This window comes from Podarcis vaucheri (genome assembly GCF_965113315.1).
Source record: "Podarcis vaucheri genome assembly, chromosome: 2".
Lineage (NCBI taxonomy): Eukaryota > Metazoa > Chordata > Lepidosauria > Squamata > Lacertidae > Podarcis > Podarcis vaucheri.
Window position 1 is genome coordinate 33079751 of NC_138760.1, and position 17504 is coordinate 33097254.

The 17504-nt window shown below is 46.1% G+C and overlaps 1 protein-coding gene across 10 annotated transcripts in view; it reads left to right on the forward strand.

The window, feature by feature from the left end:
- Window positions 1–9333, forward strand: part of CEP131 (centrosomal protein 131) — a 30128-nt gene extending 20795 nt beyond the window's left edge. For 5 of the 10 annotated variants that reach the window (XM_082212386.1, XM_082212388.1, XM_082212384.1 and 2 more), the window contains 8 exons: window positions 1212–1421; window positions 1884–2001; window positions 3325–3399; window positions 3492–3634; window positions 5191–5368; window positions 5700–5896; window positions 7118–7178; window positions 8993–9333. In XM_082212386.1, coding sequence (XP_082068512.1) covers window positions 1212–1421; window positions 1884–2001; window positions 3325–3399; window positions 3492–3634; window positions 5191–5368; window positions 5700–5896; window positions 7118–7178; window positions 8993–9067 — 1057 coding nt within the window. In that variant the 3' untranslated portion in view covers window positions 9068–9333. The remainder of the gene's footprint in view (window positions 1–1211; window positions 1422–1883; window positions 2002–3324; window positions 3400–3491; window positions 3635–5190; window positions 5369–5699; window positions 5897–7117; window positions 7179–8992) is intronic. The other 5 variants (XM_082212391.1, XM_082212393.1, XM_082212392.1 and 2 more) reach the window with 2 other exon arrangements.
- Window positions 9334–17504: the final 8171 nt, after the last annotated feature.

Consider the following 17504-nt stretch of genomic DNA (forward strand, 5'->3'; position numbering starts at 1 on the left):
TTAGGGCCCAGAGCTTGCACAACTTACTTATACAGAGGGGCAGCGGAAGAGGACTACATTGCAACTGTGCAAAGAGAGGGAGGAGCTGGCGAGGCAACCCAGTGTGGTGGCACACAGAAGAAGTGGGGACTGGCATGGCAGCTGTTAAGGGAAGGGAAGGTGGCCTGTGGGGGGGGAGAGAGAGAGAGAGAGAATTGGGGCAGAAAGGTGGCAGCAGGAAACAAGCTGCTCGGGTATAGTATTTCTGCTTGACAGTTGGAGAAGGGAACACCCCTGAACACTGTGTGAACAACTTACTCAGCGGAAGGTAACAGCTGGAAAAAATTGGGTGTAGATTAGTTATACTGCTAGTTTAGCTGTTTCTCCCACTATAATAATAGGACAGAGTGTTCCACCAAGTCGAGGTCAGTACTGAAAAGGCCCTGGCCCTAGTTGAGACCAATCTAACCACTTTGTGACCTGGGACCTCCAAAATGTTGTCATTTGTGGACCTTAAGGTCCTCCACGGGGCATACCAGGACAGGCGGTTCTGTAGGTAGATGGGTCCTAGGCCACATAGGACTTTAAAGGTCAAAACCAGCACCTTAAACCTGACCCTGTACTTCACCGGGAGCCAGTGCAGTTGGTAAAGCACTGGATGAAGGTAATTCCGCGACAAGGACCCCGTAAGGAGCCTCGCCGCGGCATTCTGCACCCGCTGGAGTTTCTGGGTTAGCTTCAAGGGCAGCCCCGCATAGAGCGAGTTACAGTAATCAAGCCTGGAAGTGACCGTCACATGGATCACTGTGGCCAGATCAGGGCGAGAAAGGCAATACAATACCATTGATACAGTACGTGGAGGTGAGGGAGAGCAAGCACATTGGCACTTATCATAAAGCTGTTATTGTATTTCCTTGTCCAGCTTTGTGGTGCTATCCTGGCAGTTAGTCTTAACTTCAGAGAGCCAAGACAGGCGCCTGTTGTTGTTCTATAGGAAGGAGGTAGCAGATAAACAGAGCTGGGTTGCATTCTCTGAAGAGTTACTTGCATGCTTGCTGTGACCTTGATAACATTCTTACTGAGCCTTTTCTCCCAGCTGCCGGGTTTCTCCTCTTCCAATTTCTCTGTTCCCAAGTGGAAATTTGGCCCCTCTCTTCTGTGATGGCTGTGTTTTTTGATAACTCTTAAGTATGCCCAAAAGGGACTATGTGTCATCTTACATTTTCTCCCAGCATAGGAAATCATTGCTCCCTCTGCTTCCCCCTAAACCTCAGGCCAAACCAAGGATACAGCACCCTTGGTAAGACCCTCTCTGAAAGAGTCCCTCCACACAGGTATGAGAAACAACTGGAGCAGGAGGAACAGGCTCTGCAGCAACAGAGGCGCCGACTGTACAATGAGGTGGCCGAGGAGAAAGAAAGGCTCAACCAGCAGGCGGCCAGGTGAGAGAAGTAGGTACTGGCTTCAAAGCTGCTGGATATGTAGAGCAGGTTTGTCTGTGCAGAGTGCAGAGTGCATAGAAAGAACCCACCAAGTACTGGAATTCCGCAAGGTAACAAACACCAAGTCCCAGAGTGTATTGTTTTCATCATAGACATCTCATACTAAGTTACCAGGTGAGATTGGAGCAGCTTGTTCCACTTCCAGGGGGAAATTTTAGCTCTCAGGAAGATTTGCGGCTTCCTCTCTTGCTGTGTATTGCAAGATGCTTGAAACACTGTGGTACGTGCTCTCCCCATGCCACCCTGGGTCAGTTCTCTAAATTGCCTTTGCTGGGAGAGTGACTAAGAACAGACTGAGGTTCCAATTTACCCCATTTCTCCAGAGAGGTCCAGCTTGTCCCTGGATTGTCTCGCCAAGCCGGGTAAGCTGTCAGTTCCATGGTATTGATCTGTGCTCCCCAGGCAGAGGACTGAGTTGGAGGACCTGCGGCGGCAGCTGGAAGAGAACAGCTCTGTTGTTACCAAAGCTTTGAAGGAGGAATATAAGAAAGGGAAGGAGGAGCAGGAGCGACGCCATCAGGTCTGTGTATACAACCCTGGGGATTTCTGCGCTGCTGGGCCATATACCCTCTCGTTTATCGGTAGATGACATCTTTTGCTTTATATGATTCGACTGGTTTCTGAAGTTGAAAATGTAGTTTTAACTGCATCTTGATTTCCTGTTGGCCCTCCCCCTCCCTAAACATGTATCCTGTTACGTAGATCAGCTCTGTCCCATGGACTTACCTGCACTTCCCCTGTTGGACTGGGGCAGCTTTCTACAGGGAGGCATGGCACAATACAGGACAGGAGTGGGCAGAAGGCAGATCTGGTACATTTGTTGCGCATCAGTAAGAGTTTCTGACTCCAGATAGTTTTAACAAAGAATGGTTCAAGAGCAGCAACAGCAAAATGACCCTAAATTAGGGTACTGAAATGAAAGCAGCTAACCATTGTGGGAAAGGACTTTGAGCTCAGTTCCTGGGCTCAGAAAGTGCTCAAAGCCACCCTGGTCTTTAGATATACCCCTGTGTCTTTTGAATATGGCTCTGATTGATTGATCTTGGAGTTCTAGTAAAAAAAACAAAACAAAAACCACGGCAGATCAAACAAGCCTGAAATCTTCCCTCCCCTGCTATAGAGGGCTGGAGTGAGCTAGCTCTTCTCAAGCTGTAGCTTATCGGGGAAGTGCATAAGCTTGTCTAGAATGGGCCACCAGAAAACCCTTATTTCCCATTATTCAGCACTTGCCACTTGGATTTTGATGGTGTGGTTGAGGGTTGGCAGACAAATTGTGTCAGTGACCTCAGTTTTTTGACCTGTTTCATTGCAGGACTAGAATGGAATCCCAATCTGCTCCCAGTTCTCTTTCTGTTTGATGAGTGGGGTGCAGTTTGGAAGGTGAGACCACATACACAGACAGGCAAAGAGCCTGGCAAGCTAGTAGTAAGCCTGGCCATGGCCTCTATGTCTCTGTGAAGAATGTGGACGTATAAAACCGAAGGCTGAGGTTGGAGACAGCCAGTAGTTTTGAAAACAGCCTCTGTCCTGCCACCTTCGTTTTCCTGTGGCCAGAGGGGGAACGCAACCAATGTGGTTGCACCGGGTGTGGAGCACTCTTGCAAAGCAGAAAGCCTGGTGGAGTGCTCCATCCTTTCAATCATAGAATCATTTGGAGGGTGTAGATGAAAATAATAATTTCAATCCTCTTTGAGCATCCGTTTGGTAAACACACATGCTCTTTTGATTTGGAAATCTTGGACCAGGATTAATATATTGGAAGGGGAAGAGATTGAGGGGTCAGCCCCTCTCTCTCCTTTGTCCCTGATCCCCGCCTCACTGTGCTCTTTCCTCCTTCCTCAAGGCAGAGGTGCAGGCCTTGAAGGTGCAGCTGGAGATGGAGAAGCAGGCCTGGGAGGCCAACTACCTGAAGAAGGAGGTAATGTTGTAGTTCCCCTTTTAAGCTGCCCTCTCGCTTTACCTTGGTTGCCCAGATTAAACTTTACCTGGGCTCTCTTGTATTGCCTTCAGGAGGCCTGGCTGCTCACTCGGGAGCGAGAGCTGAGGGAAGAAGTGCGGAAGGAGAGGGACAAGGAGATTGAACTGGTCATTCAGAGGCTAGAAGCTGACATGTCCTCTGCTAAGGAAGAGTGTGAGAGAGCCACAGAGAACAGGTAAATCAGTTATGTACGAAGGTCAAAAATAATTGCATCCCCGTTGTTCTCCAGATGGCCTTCTGCATTTTGGCTCAAGCTTTTTATAAGCTGGGTTCTCAGTGTGGACCTCGTGCAGGGTTGTTGTTGTTGTTATTAAAATTTCTATACTGCCCTTCATCTGAGGATCACAGGGCAGTTTGCTACACACACACACACACACACACACCATAGGTAAAGGGAAAGGTACCCCTGCCCGTATGGGCCAGTCTTGACAGACTCTAGGGTTGTGCTCTCATCTCACTCTAGAGGCCGGGAGCCAGCGCTGTCCGCAGACACTTCCAGGTCACATGGCCAGCCGTGACAAAGCTGCTCTGGCGAGCCGGCACCAGCGCAGCACACGGAAACGCCGTTTACCTTCCCGCTAGTAAGCGGTCCCTATTTATCTACTTGCACCCGGGGGTGCTTTCGAACTGCTAGGTGGGCAGGTGCTGGGACCGAGCAACGGGAGCGCACCCCGCCACGGGGATTCGAACCGCCGACCATGCGATCGGCAAGTCCTAGGCGCTGAGGTTTTACCCACAGCGCCACCCGCGTCCAAATGAACAAAAGCAATAACCCCTCCACACATAGTTTAAAAGGCATAGATTGTTTAATTAGCCACAGGCCTGGGAGAAGAGGAATGTTTTTGCCTGGCTCCTAAAGAAATGTGATGAAAGCTCCAGGCGAGCCTCCCTGGGGAGAGCATTCCGCAAGTTGGGACCCACCACAGAAAATGGCCCATTTTTGTGTTGCTGCCCTCTGGTCCTTGCATGAAGGAGGGCCACAAAAAAGGGCCTCAGGTGATGATTGCAAGGTCTGGGTTGGTTCATATGGGGAGATGTGGTCCTCGAGGTATTGTGACCCTCAACTACACAGGCAAGTAGTTGGCCTAGTCAGGTGGTGTGTATCTGTATATTCTACACACTTGTTTTGCTTTCCTTGAATCACCGGCCATTTGAAGCAACAGGTAATAATCCTGACTTTACAGGTGGGATTGCTGGTATTCCTTTGTGACGAGGTCCTTGAGCCCACATATTTGCTACCTTGCCTTTTTTATTTTTCTCATCGCTCCAGGTATTCATTAGATCTGGTGCATGCAATAGATGGCCCACAGTGCCTTTATCGGTGATTGAATGAAGGCACTTATCTGTGTCTTTTTGGAAGCTGAAAGATAGAATGAACTTTCTCAGAACTGGCTTGCCTTTACACACAAACACACTTTGTTCAGAGTGCCAGAAGATCAGAACACTTCATTTGTGCTTTGGCAAATTTGTAAAGCAATGCCTCAGGATATGAGCTCCAAACCAATTCTACCCTTCCACCAATATTTTGTGACTTCTAGACCTCAGTAATTTTCAGCCCTCTCAAGTGGCCCCAGTGGGCAGAAATCTTGAGAACCCTTCTCTACAGTCACCTCATTCATAAAAATGGTCTTAAGAGCTGTATTATGCCTCAAAGGCCTCCTGACAAAACGGGGGGGGGGGTCTGCTCCAGTGTGAGCAGGCAGTCAGGAGCTCTTCCCATTCTCTATTCAGAATAAAGAGATTGCGGGACAAATATGAAGCAGAGCTGCAAGAAATGGAACACTCAGAACGTAAACTCCAGGAGCGCTGCAACGAGATGAAGGGACGGCTCTCAGAGGCAGAAGGCGAGATTTTTCACCTGCGAGGTCTGCTGCGGCAGAAGGAACAGGAGACAGAGGATATCCGAAAGGTGGGTGTATCACAGAGAAGGTGAGCGGTGACTTCCTAGTAAGCTTTTTCTGCTCAGACAGGTTCCTCTCCAAATCCAGGAGAGAAAGGGAAGGTAGGGAGGAATCCCAGAGACCCTGATGCGATGAGTATGGGAGAGGTGTGTGGGTTCTTGTCTTTGGATAAGGTTTAAGGACCTGTAAATTCTGCTGGTGTAAACTGCAGAATAAAGAATTAGACAGACCTTGGATGGCAGCTTGAGCATTGCCTTCTCTCTGACTTTATCTATTGCATATCTGGAAAGTGACATCAATATGTCACATACTCTTCTCCCTCTCTGCTTGCTGTAACAGGTAGCGGATCAGCTAAGTCAGGAGCGCAGCAGCCTCTCTGAGGTCATCCGGCAGGAATTTGCAGATCGGCTGGTGAGCACAGAGGAGGAGAACAAGCGGCTCAAGACAGAAATGGCTGAGCTTCGTGCCCGGCAACGCTTGGAACTGGACAGAGTGAGGAGGGACAAAGAGGAGGAGCTGGAAGAAGTGCATAAAAGGTGAGGATTGATCTCACTTGCTGTAGATGAGTTCAGGTCTGACCTAGAACAATGCTGCAGCAACCTGGGCTGGCATATCCCAAATAACGCTTGCGGTTGTCTTTTCCGCCCATGCACACCCAAGGCAGAAGCTCTTGTCAGTTTTAGTGTGGCAGCCCTGCCAAGGTGCAAAACTGTCAAGTGGCGATGTGACAGGGCTGTGTAGCTAATAAGGGAGCTAGCATTCTATGCCCTAGATAACTGCAGTTCTGCACCACAACAAGCTGAATTGTGACCTGTATAATCTTATGCAAGTTGGCACCGATAAGCTGATTGACGTATTTTGCGTCTGAAAGTCATGAGGAGGGAAGGTTAGAGACCTGTGCTTGGTTCTGAAGTCTTGCTGTCCCTGACTACTAAAAAAACCTATATTGTGTCCCACCACTTCTTCTGAGACTTTCAGTAGCACAAATTCCTCTTCACTATCTCAAGTCAGCACTGATCTGTCCCTGTAGCTTTGGTTCGTCCCTTGGACCTAGACTGCATGTGAACGCAATAGGTTGAGTTGCTTGTCTTTTTTGCTTAAAGATTTACTCCCGTTAATCGGGATCTTCAAGATCTGAGACAGCAGAGTAAGCAAAATGATCTATTTTTGCAGCACTAACCAGTAGTTTCAAATGTCACCTGCCCCATATTTTATTTTATTTATTCCTTAGATTTATATACTGCTTTACATCATATGATCTCAGAGTGGTTCTTCATTTGTTGCTGTCTCTAAAAAGAAACCTGCACCCCAGTCATTTTTCAGACATTTATATAATCTCTTACTGCTATCCTGAGAGCATAAAGACCCATGTATAACAGGACCTATTTTTAACACACACACACACAAACCCCAAAAAAACCCCAGCATCACATTTTGCCTAAAGAAAACCCAGCCTTTTAGCAGGGTGCCCGGTCACATGTACAGAGACTGCATGTTTGGAGTTACTACATGTTTAAACAGTCTACTTAAATCTGTCTTCATTTGGGGGCACCATTCACCACTGAATGGTCGGGAAAGGGCTTATATCGCCATGTGAGATCTTCTAGAGAAGCCAAAGAGAGGAAGCAGGTATTGTCCTTGCAGAAGCAGGAACATCTTCCTCTTCTTCTCCAGCTTCCAACACAACAGCAGAACATCAAGGGTGCCATAAGTGTATGACCCTGGGTCTCAGTCTCCTTTCGCCTTCTTCTCTGTAGAGTGAAGACAGCAATTGTGAAGAAAGAGGAAGCAGTGAACAGCCTTCGAAAACTACACGAGGTGAGAGCTGCAAACCTGCTTATCCTTGTCACTGTTGATGCAGAGAATAAGACAAAAGTGAGGAAAACAATGATAGCTTTAATTCATGGGATCCAAGGACGCAGCTGGAGGTTGTGACATGGCAGAGCTAGCCCTGGGCTCATTAGGGGAAGAGACATTGAAGGCACTGGCTGGCTGCCGAGTCACAGTTTGCAAAAGAATTATGAAATGCTCGTGGCACCAACTCCTCCTTGAAAGAGACTACTGAGGAGACACCAAAGCCCTATAAAATAAATTAATCCTCTGACTTCTGCAGGCAGTTAGAAAGATCAAGAGCAAACCAAAGCTAGCTGGCTAGCGATATCAAGAGTGGAATTCAGTCTTGCCGCTCCACTTGCATAATGGCTTTTGATCCAGTGGATGCCTGAATACTTGAGGGGTGGGGTATCTCCCAGTGGAGCCCTTCAAAAATCTGTTCTAGAGGCTTTCCCAGACCCTCTAGAACAGAGCAAAAGATGGCATGTGTGGGGTGAAAGGAGAGTTGGAGAATATTTCCTTCCCTCCTCTCACATTAGTAGAGATGTCTTCTAGAACAAAAGCTGTTCCATATGAGCAATGACAGCATTGGATTCCAGCCTGTGTTTCATTTTGTTGTTATTTTTCCTGCTACTGCTGTTAATTTTATAATGTTCAGGGGAATAAGATGAATAAAGCTATTTGAATTTGTAATTTTGGTATTACCCTGTTCAATCCAGCACGATTGTAGCCATCCGCCACAGAGAAGCCGCTCCACTGCAAGAGTTGAGCAGCAAATTAGTTTAGAAGAAGAATGGGGGAAAGTATTATTCCATCCAGTGTGCAATTTAATTGAATGTGTGAACTCTTTGCTAGGAAACATCAGCCAAAACAACAATTGCTGTGGGTAATAAAAAGCAGTATTAGCATTTATTTATTTTTTTATTTTGAAGGATCAGTTGGATCAATATGACAGTGCACATATGTTTGCACAAAGTTCCGGAAATCCATAAATAAAACACTTCAGTAAACTGGTCATTGATTTTCCCAAGATAGAATAAAACTTTCTCAGTTCTCTTTGATTTTCATGTGGCTAGTTAGTTTCTGCACGTTAATGCAGTTTCAAGATCCCCGTTTTTTAATTGCTAAGTCCTTATCACATTTTCGGGATCTTTTCACCAACACCTTTGTACTCATTAAGAGATTATTAATGGTTTTTTAAAAGTCGGTTTAATTAATTAAATGAATTAATCAGCATGTTTTTTATTAGATTAGTTCCCATAATTTGTTTAATGATATTTAACATTTTCCTCCATGTCTCCATGATTTTAGGACAACTTTGCCATGGATGTCTCTAATTACTTGTTTCTATACATCCTCTCCAACATATACTAGAATCCATTTCCTAAATGTGATAAATCCTGACTGTGATTAGATTAACACCTACACAATCTTGTAAAACATTCCTCCTTTTGCAATGCCACATGAAGCTTATGCTCACCCTTTTTAACCACTTCTGTCCCATCATTCGAAATCCCAAATCATTTCCCTGCAATTTAACTTGTACCTATTTCCTGTTCTCCACGCCCACCCGCCCGCATTAAATTCAACAATAAAAGTGAGACCTTGAACAATTTTTACCTTCCTGTTTTAAAAGCGATTCCTTAACGATCAGAATAATTTTGATTTGCGTTCATTTTATTAGCTTCTGTTAACTTTTGCGATTACATCCTTGCATGGCAAATTCTGCTGTTTTCCTCTTTCATCCTTTCACCACTATACATATTTCTCCCCTGAACTGAATTATCTTCTCTTTTCAGGCGGCCGTGAAGAGGGCAGACCACCTAGAGGCCCTTTTGGAGCAACAGCGTAAGCAGCTGCTAGCAGCCAAGTAGCGGCTGCACTGGTACCAACAGCCCTGCAAGGACAGAGCCAGTGATCACGAACAGCAACAGAAATGTGCCTCTCGTGGTCCACAAGAGACTTAAGATAAAACGAACACTAATCTGTACGTGGGTTGGGGAGGGATCCCCTCTCCCCCTTTTTAAGAAAAAATATTTTTTTTAACCTGTTTCTTTACTTGTGCCTGAGATATGACCTCTGGGTGGTATCCCAGTTCTTGCCAATGTATTTTAACAGTAAATCCAGCTGATTTGTAAGATGTCTGCCTAGCAGTGATTTTTACCCCTCTCCGTTCTCTGCTAAAGCTAGTCTTGCCTGCTTAGGAGACCCCCTGTCGGTTCCATTCTTGGCCCTGCATTATTCACCATTGGTAACACGGGAAGCTGCCTTATATACAAAGTTAGACCACTAGTTCATCTAGTCCAGTATTGTCTGCACCAGTGTCGGACTGGCAGGGCAGGAGGCAGGGGGCACAACAGTAGGTTGAGCCAGAGCCAGCGACAGCCAAACCCAACTCATTCTAATGTTGTCCCCATCAACTTCCCTGCTGAGTTCTACAAGGGGCAACACTGAGTCTAAGGAGGAGTCAGCTGACCTGTTTGCCACTGTCTGAACTGGTTGTAAAGTAGGAAGACAAGCAGGCAGGTGGGAGGTAGCTGAGAGCATTTTCCCTCTCACTTTCCCTTCACCACACATTACTCAAAGCATTGTTTAAAACAGCCAGTTCCCTCTCTTTTCAGTGTCCCTCCCTTCTTGCTGTACTCAAAATTCTCCCTCTTCTACTCTGCAGCCGCCACATGTGAGAGAGATAAACATATGTGGAGCCTTCAAATATTCCACAGTTCCTTCAGATCATGTATTTCACTCCTGGAACCACGACTTGAGTTCAACTGGAAGCTCCAGATTTGATGTAGTAATTTAGAACAGGTGTTTTATTAACGAGCAAACACCCATATATGTACAACACCTGCAATCTGAACTTAACCTTCTCTTAACTGAGCAAACCTGGCAGGCTTTCTCTGAAGGTTTCGTACATCTTAAAAGATGTAGTAACATACACCACCCCAAAAAGGTTTGCAGAATGAGAGGAGGAGTCATGAAGATGGTTATCTGTGTGCAAGGGCAAGTTGGAAAAGGAGGAGGAGGTAAGAAAAGGGGAGTTGATGTGAAAACGGGTTGCAAAAAGAGGGAGTAGAAGGCACCTGAAAGGGGATGAAGATTAAAGCAGTGGTGTGAAAGGGTCTGTAAAACAGGAAGGGAGGGTGGCTTGGCTTCCTAACTGGGCGGAAGGTTAAAAAGGGTCTTTAGCAGTTGCAATGGGTGGGAGGAGGAAGTTGCAGGAGGTTACCATGGAAGTGGTTTGTGCGTGTGCGGCGGGTTACACACAAGGGTGGGGAAGTGGACGAACATGGGTACAAAACCGGGCTGCATGACAGAGGAGAGAAGTAGATTCAGAAATGGGGTTTGGGAAGGTGAAAAGCAAGTTTTGTAGTTGCATGTGATGGGGAGGGGAACCTTGGGCTTAAGGGATTGATGAGTGAAGCGAGCAGGGGCACAGCCCCTAGCTATTAATAAGTATTTATACGAGTCCTATTGCAATTGCCTAAACCATTTCACTTCTATTATTTCCTTAACACAGCAGATTAGTTTTACTTAATCTAAAGACGCACAACTGTTAATTCTGGAAAAGTAGCTGTGTTGCCTGCAGCAGCAGAGTGCTGTGGTTCAGCAATAGCACTCTGGGGACTTTGTTAAAAGCAAATGTCTCTTCGCCAGTTGTTAGTTACCTTTTGCCCTTTATTACTTCTCCAGAGGTTTTTTTATTGCTGCTGGGTGTGAAGCATAACGCATTTGTAACTTGGTGGGCAGAGGCAGCTGTGTTGTAAAAATCCATCTGCCCAGTCCAGTCTAAAATTTTCCTTGGTTTCTGGAGTGTACATGCCTGTAAAGAGAATTTGGCTGGTTCTGAGCCTGTGTCTGAGACCATTGCAGATCTGCTGCCCTTTCACAGAGTCTTCCTTGCTATTGTCTACCAGATACACCTGTGATCAGGCCTAGGCTTAAGTCCTAACAATACCTGAAGCCACTTGCTGTCTGAATTATCATGTGCTACGTGCAGGTCACAAAGTGCTGTGTTTCAGCCAAGGTGTATCTTGCAGTGAATTGTCTTTGGCAGAAGCAGACACACTTGTTTTTATTATTATTATTATTCCCAAAGTCCATTTTATGTGGGTACCTGGAATTCAATTTATCTTTTTGCATTGTTCAAATAGCTTCAAGTAAAACCTAACCTGGTACAAAAAGTATTGATAATGCACAATCAAGCTGACGCTTGCTCAATCCTCATGACTGTGCCCTGCTTTTACATCTTATCTTTTCCTATTCTCCCTAATGTTTGCAATAATATGGGAATGAATGACAGATAACTTGTGAAGTCACAGGAAGATCATTGAAAGCAGACCTGTCACCCCTTTCCGCGGCCCCCGCTTTTGTTATTTGCAGCTAGCCTGACTAAAGCCATAATACAAGATTGGATTTTTCTCCAACTCCCAATGTCTTTGTTTGGAAAGGAGGGTAAAAGGCTTTCCTGCAGAAACATTCGAAACACACCTGTCCCATATAAGCTCGTTTGCCCCATGTGTTGTTCTATTTGCATATAGAGTGAGCCTCCTAGAGGATTTGGGTGGTTTGGGAATGTGTGCCACTCAGGTGCTAACGCTGCAAAGGACTTGAGATCCTAAGCAGCCATGTATCCCAAGTAAGTTCCTTTTGGAATCTATAGACTTCCTGTTAAATTACTGAACTGTAATTGTGTCAGATCAGTAACTGTGTTGTGCGTTCCTTCTGCTAACCACAGCAGGTGATGTAAAAGGGAGTGGAAGGGAGTGAGAGAGGAGTGGCTTCACTTTAAGCTCGTGTTCCAAATGTGGACGGCAGGCAGCTCCCATCAGACTGGGCCTTGTAGCCACAGATCAAGCAGAAGAACATATATAGGAATCTGCCTGTTATCAGATCAGATCATCGGTCCATCTAGCTCTCCAAGATTTCAGGCAGGGTTTTCCCCCCCAACCCTACCTGGAAATCCCAGAGATCAGATGGGATCATAGGCAAAATAGATGCTGTTCCTCCACTGAGTTACAGCTCTTCCCTAGACTTTGTCAGAGAAGGGAAAGCTAACTCACATTCCTCCTGCTTTCCCCCTTCAGTTTGGGAGGGAAAAATAGGAGCAGATGGAGTTACTTATAAAGTGCATTTGTGACGGAGGTATCCTGCATATGTCCAAATAACTGAATACTGGTTTTTAAAATTAAAAACACTGCTTTCCGTGACATGGGGATGTTCTACACATGTTCAGAAGACCATTGATAATTTTCTGCTTAGGAAAAAAATGCCGTAATACTTTCAGAGACACTGGGCTCAAGGTCCACTCCTTTTGGAAAGCAAAAAAATTGGTCCTATTAAACTCTGTTCTGCTGTTTGATGGGTCTTGTCACCCAAGTGCTTTGTGCAAATGGCTGTCCTCTGTGTTTGCACTTTTGCTCACCCACTATGCTTGGAAACTCCTCAGAGAAGCACCTCTACATCTGCATCCTGGTGTGGCGTATGGCAGTGCCAGTCGCGGTGTTAATCACAGCTCCAGCTCTGCATGAACACCCAGGCTTTTAATATTTAATCATGTGAAATCCAGTGTGGGAAAGCATTTCTAGAAAGAGCTCTTGTTTCAAATGAGGAGTAGGAAGGATTTATTCTCTTTGCAAACGGGCCTCAGAATGCTGCTCTGCCCAGATTCAGTAGGAAATAAACAGCCTTGTACAGAGTGGGAGAAAGGAGGTGATTATCTTCTTGCTTGCTATCCATGGTTGTAAGAAATGACAGCATGGTTACTGATGGTGGAATTCAGTACTGCCAGTCCCAGTCTCCCCCAACAAGTCACTTTCTAGGAAGATGCTTAAAATCCACATAAACGAGGTGCAAATAACCTACAATGATAGTCTGTAATCGGTTGCGTTGTCATTACCAAATCCAGAATGGAGAGAGTTGATCCTGGTGAGGTGCAACTGGCTGCAATATGCAAGATAACTTGGGACAGTTACATGCCCAGATCCAATAGCCTGCCCTTGAATGAAAGTGTTTATTTACGTGAATCTGCAATAGCAGTGACTGTGTATTTAGTAGTAAAATTTACTGCATTAGGCTGGGCTTCCTCATGCAAATATGCCCTTCCTGCTTTGTCACAAATTCCCTGGGTGATACAACCTAACCTTGTGTAATTTAGCTTAGACAAGTCCCATGAAGTTTAGTGGGACTTCAAATAATTATGCACAGGACTGCAGGCATAAGGTTTTCCTGAAAGAAGCCTGGTTACTGTAATTTATTTGCATTGTTGATGAAATTCAGCGATCAAACAGTGTTCAGGGCTGTTATCCGTTGTAATTATGCAAAGCTTGGAAGCACTAACATGAATAATCCTGGTTACTCACTTGCTGTGTGTGTGCATTTATAAACTGCATACACATGCATGTTCCTGTTTGTACATTAACCTGACTTTGCATTCAATAGATGGTCTCTTTCAGGGCCACTATTAGGTAATAGCTCCAAAATGTTTGCTCATAGCAGGCATAGTAACTGCTAATGCAAGATGTCAAAGGGCGGTGTTCAAAATTCATCCCTGACTGCATCCTGAGTTCAAGGATTTGTTGTTCCACAAAACTGTGAGGCCACACTGCCCATTCCTGCTCTTTGGAAGAGGTCTGACTGCATGCATGCACCTATACAAAGCTGGTATGCTGTTGCTCAGAAAGTCATCCTTGATCTTCTACCACTTCCAGAGACAACAATACCAAACTACCAGCTGATCCAGATTACCTTCATGTGTTGGTCATGTTACCTTTTTGCATGAATCCGTGCTGAGTTACTCTAGTGCAGGGGTAGGCAAACTAAGGCCCAGGGGCCGGATCCGGCCCAATTGCCTTCTCAATCCGGCCCATGGATGGTCCGGGAATCAGCGTGTTTTTACATGAGTAGAATGTGCCCTGTTATTTAAAATGCATCTCTGGGTTATTTGTGGGGCCTGCCTGGTGTTTTCACATGAGTAGAATGTGTGCTTTTATTTAAAATGCATCTCTGGGTTATTTGTGGGACATAGGAATTCATTCATTCCCCCCCCCCATATATATATATGGTCCGGCCCACCACAAAGTCTGAGGGATGGTGGACAGGCCCACGGCTGAAAAAGGTTGCTGACCCCTGGACTAGTGCAAAGATGGAGAACCCGTGGTGCCCCTTTAGATGTTGTTGCACTCTAATTCACATCATCCTCAGTCAGCATGGCTGGTCCACTTGCTGGCTTCAGGGTACTTTTGAATTTGCGGGGATGAACCTTGCAAAGCAGAACTCTGGCAACTAGTAAAGGTACTACACACACTATTCAGTAGGAATGTGTAGAAAGGTGGGGAGTGCTGCCATTTTGTGCAGGCATTTAGCCTTGTACTAATCCTCTGATTCTCTCTGTGCAACGTTTGATCTTTGCAGTTAGCTAATTTCTAGGCCAATGCCCCTTTCAGACACAAATAATACAGCTGCATTATATAACTGATTATGCAGGGTTTATCTTGGAGAGTGGCCCAAGCCCTACAGTTGCAATGGAGCTTGAAAGAAGGCTAGCATTAGTAACCAGCAGGAACATTATATGTCTGAGCTTTGCAATATTTTCTAATGCGATTTAGAGCCGTAGCTTGACATCAGATTTAGGTCAAAACATCACTGTACATGAAACTGTTTATTGAATTTTAACATCTTGGCATCTTCTGAATTCAGATGCATTATTCAAAGTGATGGTTCTTAATGAAATGTTTGCTATTTTCAATCGTCTTTATGGTAGCACATTTCCATGGCAACAAACAATGTATATGCGAAGCTTCAGATGGCTGAAAGCAAGAGGGCTGCTCCAGTGGCATTGTCATTTATAGTAAATTCCAGAAGACAGATTTACTCTGTCCAGTGCTTCTCTTGCTAAGGTTATAAGCTCCACAAGGAGAGACAAATAGATTTCTCAGACCCCTTGAAACATCCCTATGGGAGCATAGCAACTTGTCTGTCATGTCCATCCTTTCTTGGAACCAGTTAGCATGATTATTCTCTTACACCACCCCACAAATCCTTTAACATGGATGTTGTATGCTGCAGTAGAAATCAGCCATGGCCTTTTGAATCCTCTCAAGACCAAGACTGAAGTTACATGGCCATTGCCCTTTGTGTAGATTTCCCAGATATGAATAGGAGTTAATGACTCCAGTCCGTGAGTGATAATTCACAGGGACCTGTCATCATGCTAAAATAAAAGCCCAAAACAACCCTCTGGAAAAGTTCAACTTGTGGTGACTTTGCCACCCAATACATTTTGCTACCTGAGGCAAAGGGCAACATGGCACCCCCCCCCAATACCATGTACAGAAGCTGACTGGGCTGGCACCTGAATTTTATTTCAGTACTAGTGGTAGGAAAGTGTTCTCTGCAGGGTATTTATGGAGATACCTAGCAAACTATGTGGCATGCACAGCTCTGTCCCCACAACCAAAGCATACAGCCAGGCACCTGCCACTTGAGCTGTATTGCCTCCCTCTGCCAAATGGCAAGGCTGGCCCTGCTTTGCCGACAATCATGTGATGTTCACCTTTGGAGGATGTGTTAAAAGCCAGTGTAGCGCAGGTGCCACCAGATGGCGCTATTCTCTTAACCTCAAAAAAGCTGAGCTGTGCTGGATGGAGGAGGCTTCAAGTGCACATGGGCAACCTGTCTCTTGTTCATTCGCCTTTTCTTTTTTCTCCAAAGCAAGGCGATTTCTATCATCTTTACTTCAGCTTGCTAAGAGCCTGTAGGCAGAAAAGAGGAATCCCTGCCTAAGTTGACAGAGCAGAGCCTTCTCATCCAGAACCAGCCTCTCTCAGGCCATGTGCTAAAAACCAGCCCTCTTCTGAGCACATGACGGTTGAGATGCACTCTGGTGAAGTAGGGGCACTCTTTGGCTCTGCCACCGCTGCTCTGCCATCCTCAGATCCTTCCCAGCAGCCAGGGAGCGCCTCCTGGGGTATGAACCCTGTAAGGCAGAACTTTCCAAACTGTGTGCCTTGACACGTGTGTCGGCTGCAGCATGTAGGTATGTTGTACGAACAGTCCCCATGCTCCTTACGGGGGCTGGAAAGGGGTTAGTTTAACTTCCGGTTTGCTAGTAAAACTGAACGACTGTGTCACGAAATGATACGTGTCTAAAAAGTGCGTCACCGACATGAAAAGTATGGAAAGCTCTGCTGTTAAGGTTCGACAACCCATGCAGCTGTGGTAAAGTAAAGGTAAAGGTACCCCTGACCATTAGGTCCAGTCGCGGACGACTCTAGGGTTGCGGCACTCATCTCGCTCTGTAGGTGTTTGTCCGCAGACATGTGGTCATGTGGCCAGCATGACTAAGCTGCTTCTGGTGAACCACAGCAGCGCATGGAAACGCCGTTTACCTTCTCGCCAGAGCGGCACCTACTTATCTACTTGCACTTTGATGTGCTTTCAAGCTGCTAGGTGGGCAGGAGCTGGGACTGAGCAACGGGAGCTCATCCAGTCGCGGGGATTCGAACCGCCGACCTTCTGATCGGCAAGTCCTAGGCTCTGTGGTTTAGACCACAGCGCTACCCACATCCCTGCAGCTATGGTAGGCACTGCTCAAATTAAGGAGGATGAAAATCAAACTCTTTAGGGCCAGAATCGATATGAAGTTAAATGTGTCCTTGTATCTAACGTGCAACTTAAAGGCATGCTCGTTGGGGAGGGTTTGGGTGCGTTGTGATAATCAATAACATCAGAGCAGGCAAGGGAGAGTGAATGCAACACATGCACACGTTTCTCTCATCCGTTCTGAGGAAGATCCCTCTGAAGTTAGCAATGGAGGGCTGGTCCATTAGGGCAAATGGGGAAGTGCCCAGCTAAGTGCAGCCAGCCTGCCTTCTTACTTACAACCAGCCCAGGAGTGACAGTGGCAATCTGCTTTTTTTTTTCTTAGTCTCAGTGTTGCCCTCAGCAGGGAGGAACCTGAGGCCTCCTTCTGTAGGCCTCTCTGCCTTCCACCCCAACAAGCCTCAATTCAGACACCACTGGAAGTGAGAATGTGACTTTGGGAAGAAATCCTAGCCCAATTGGCATATAAAAAGCACCTGGGTTCAGCAGTGTGGGCAGCAGCAGGTGTTCAGCTGATGATGAGGCCTACTGCTATTTGCCCAGGGAAGCAGAACCCTTCCTCACAGGACAGAGACCCAGTTTGTGGGGGTTTGCAGATCTGCCACTAGCTTTCCTTCTTTCCCGTCCTGTTCGCCCCCCCCCAGACCCCAATGAGGGTGAAACAAAAGCAAAGAGTCAAGACAAAGGAGGGCGCAGTAGCCGCTGAGC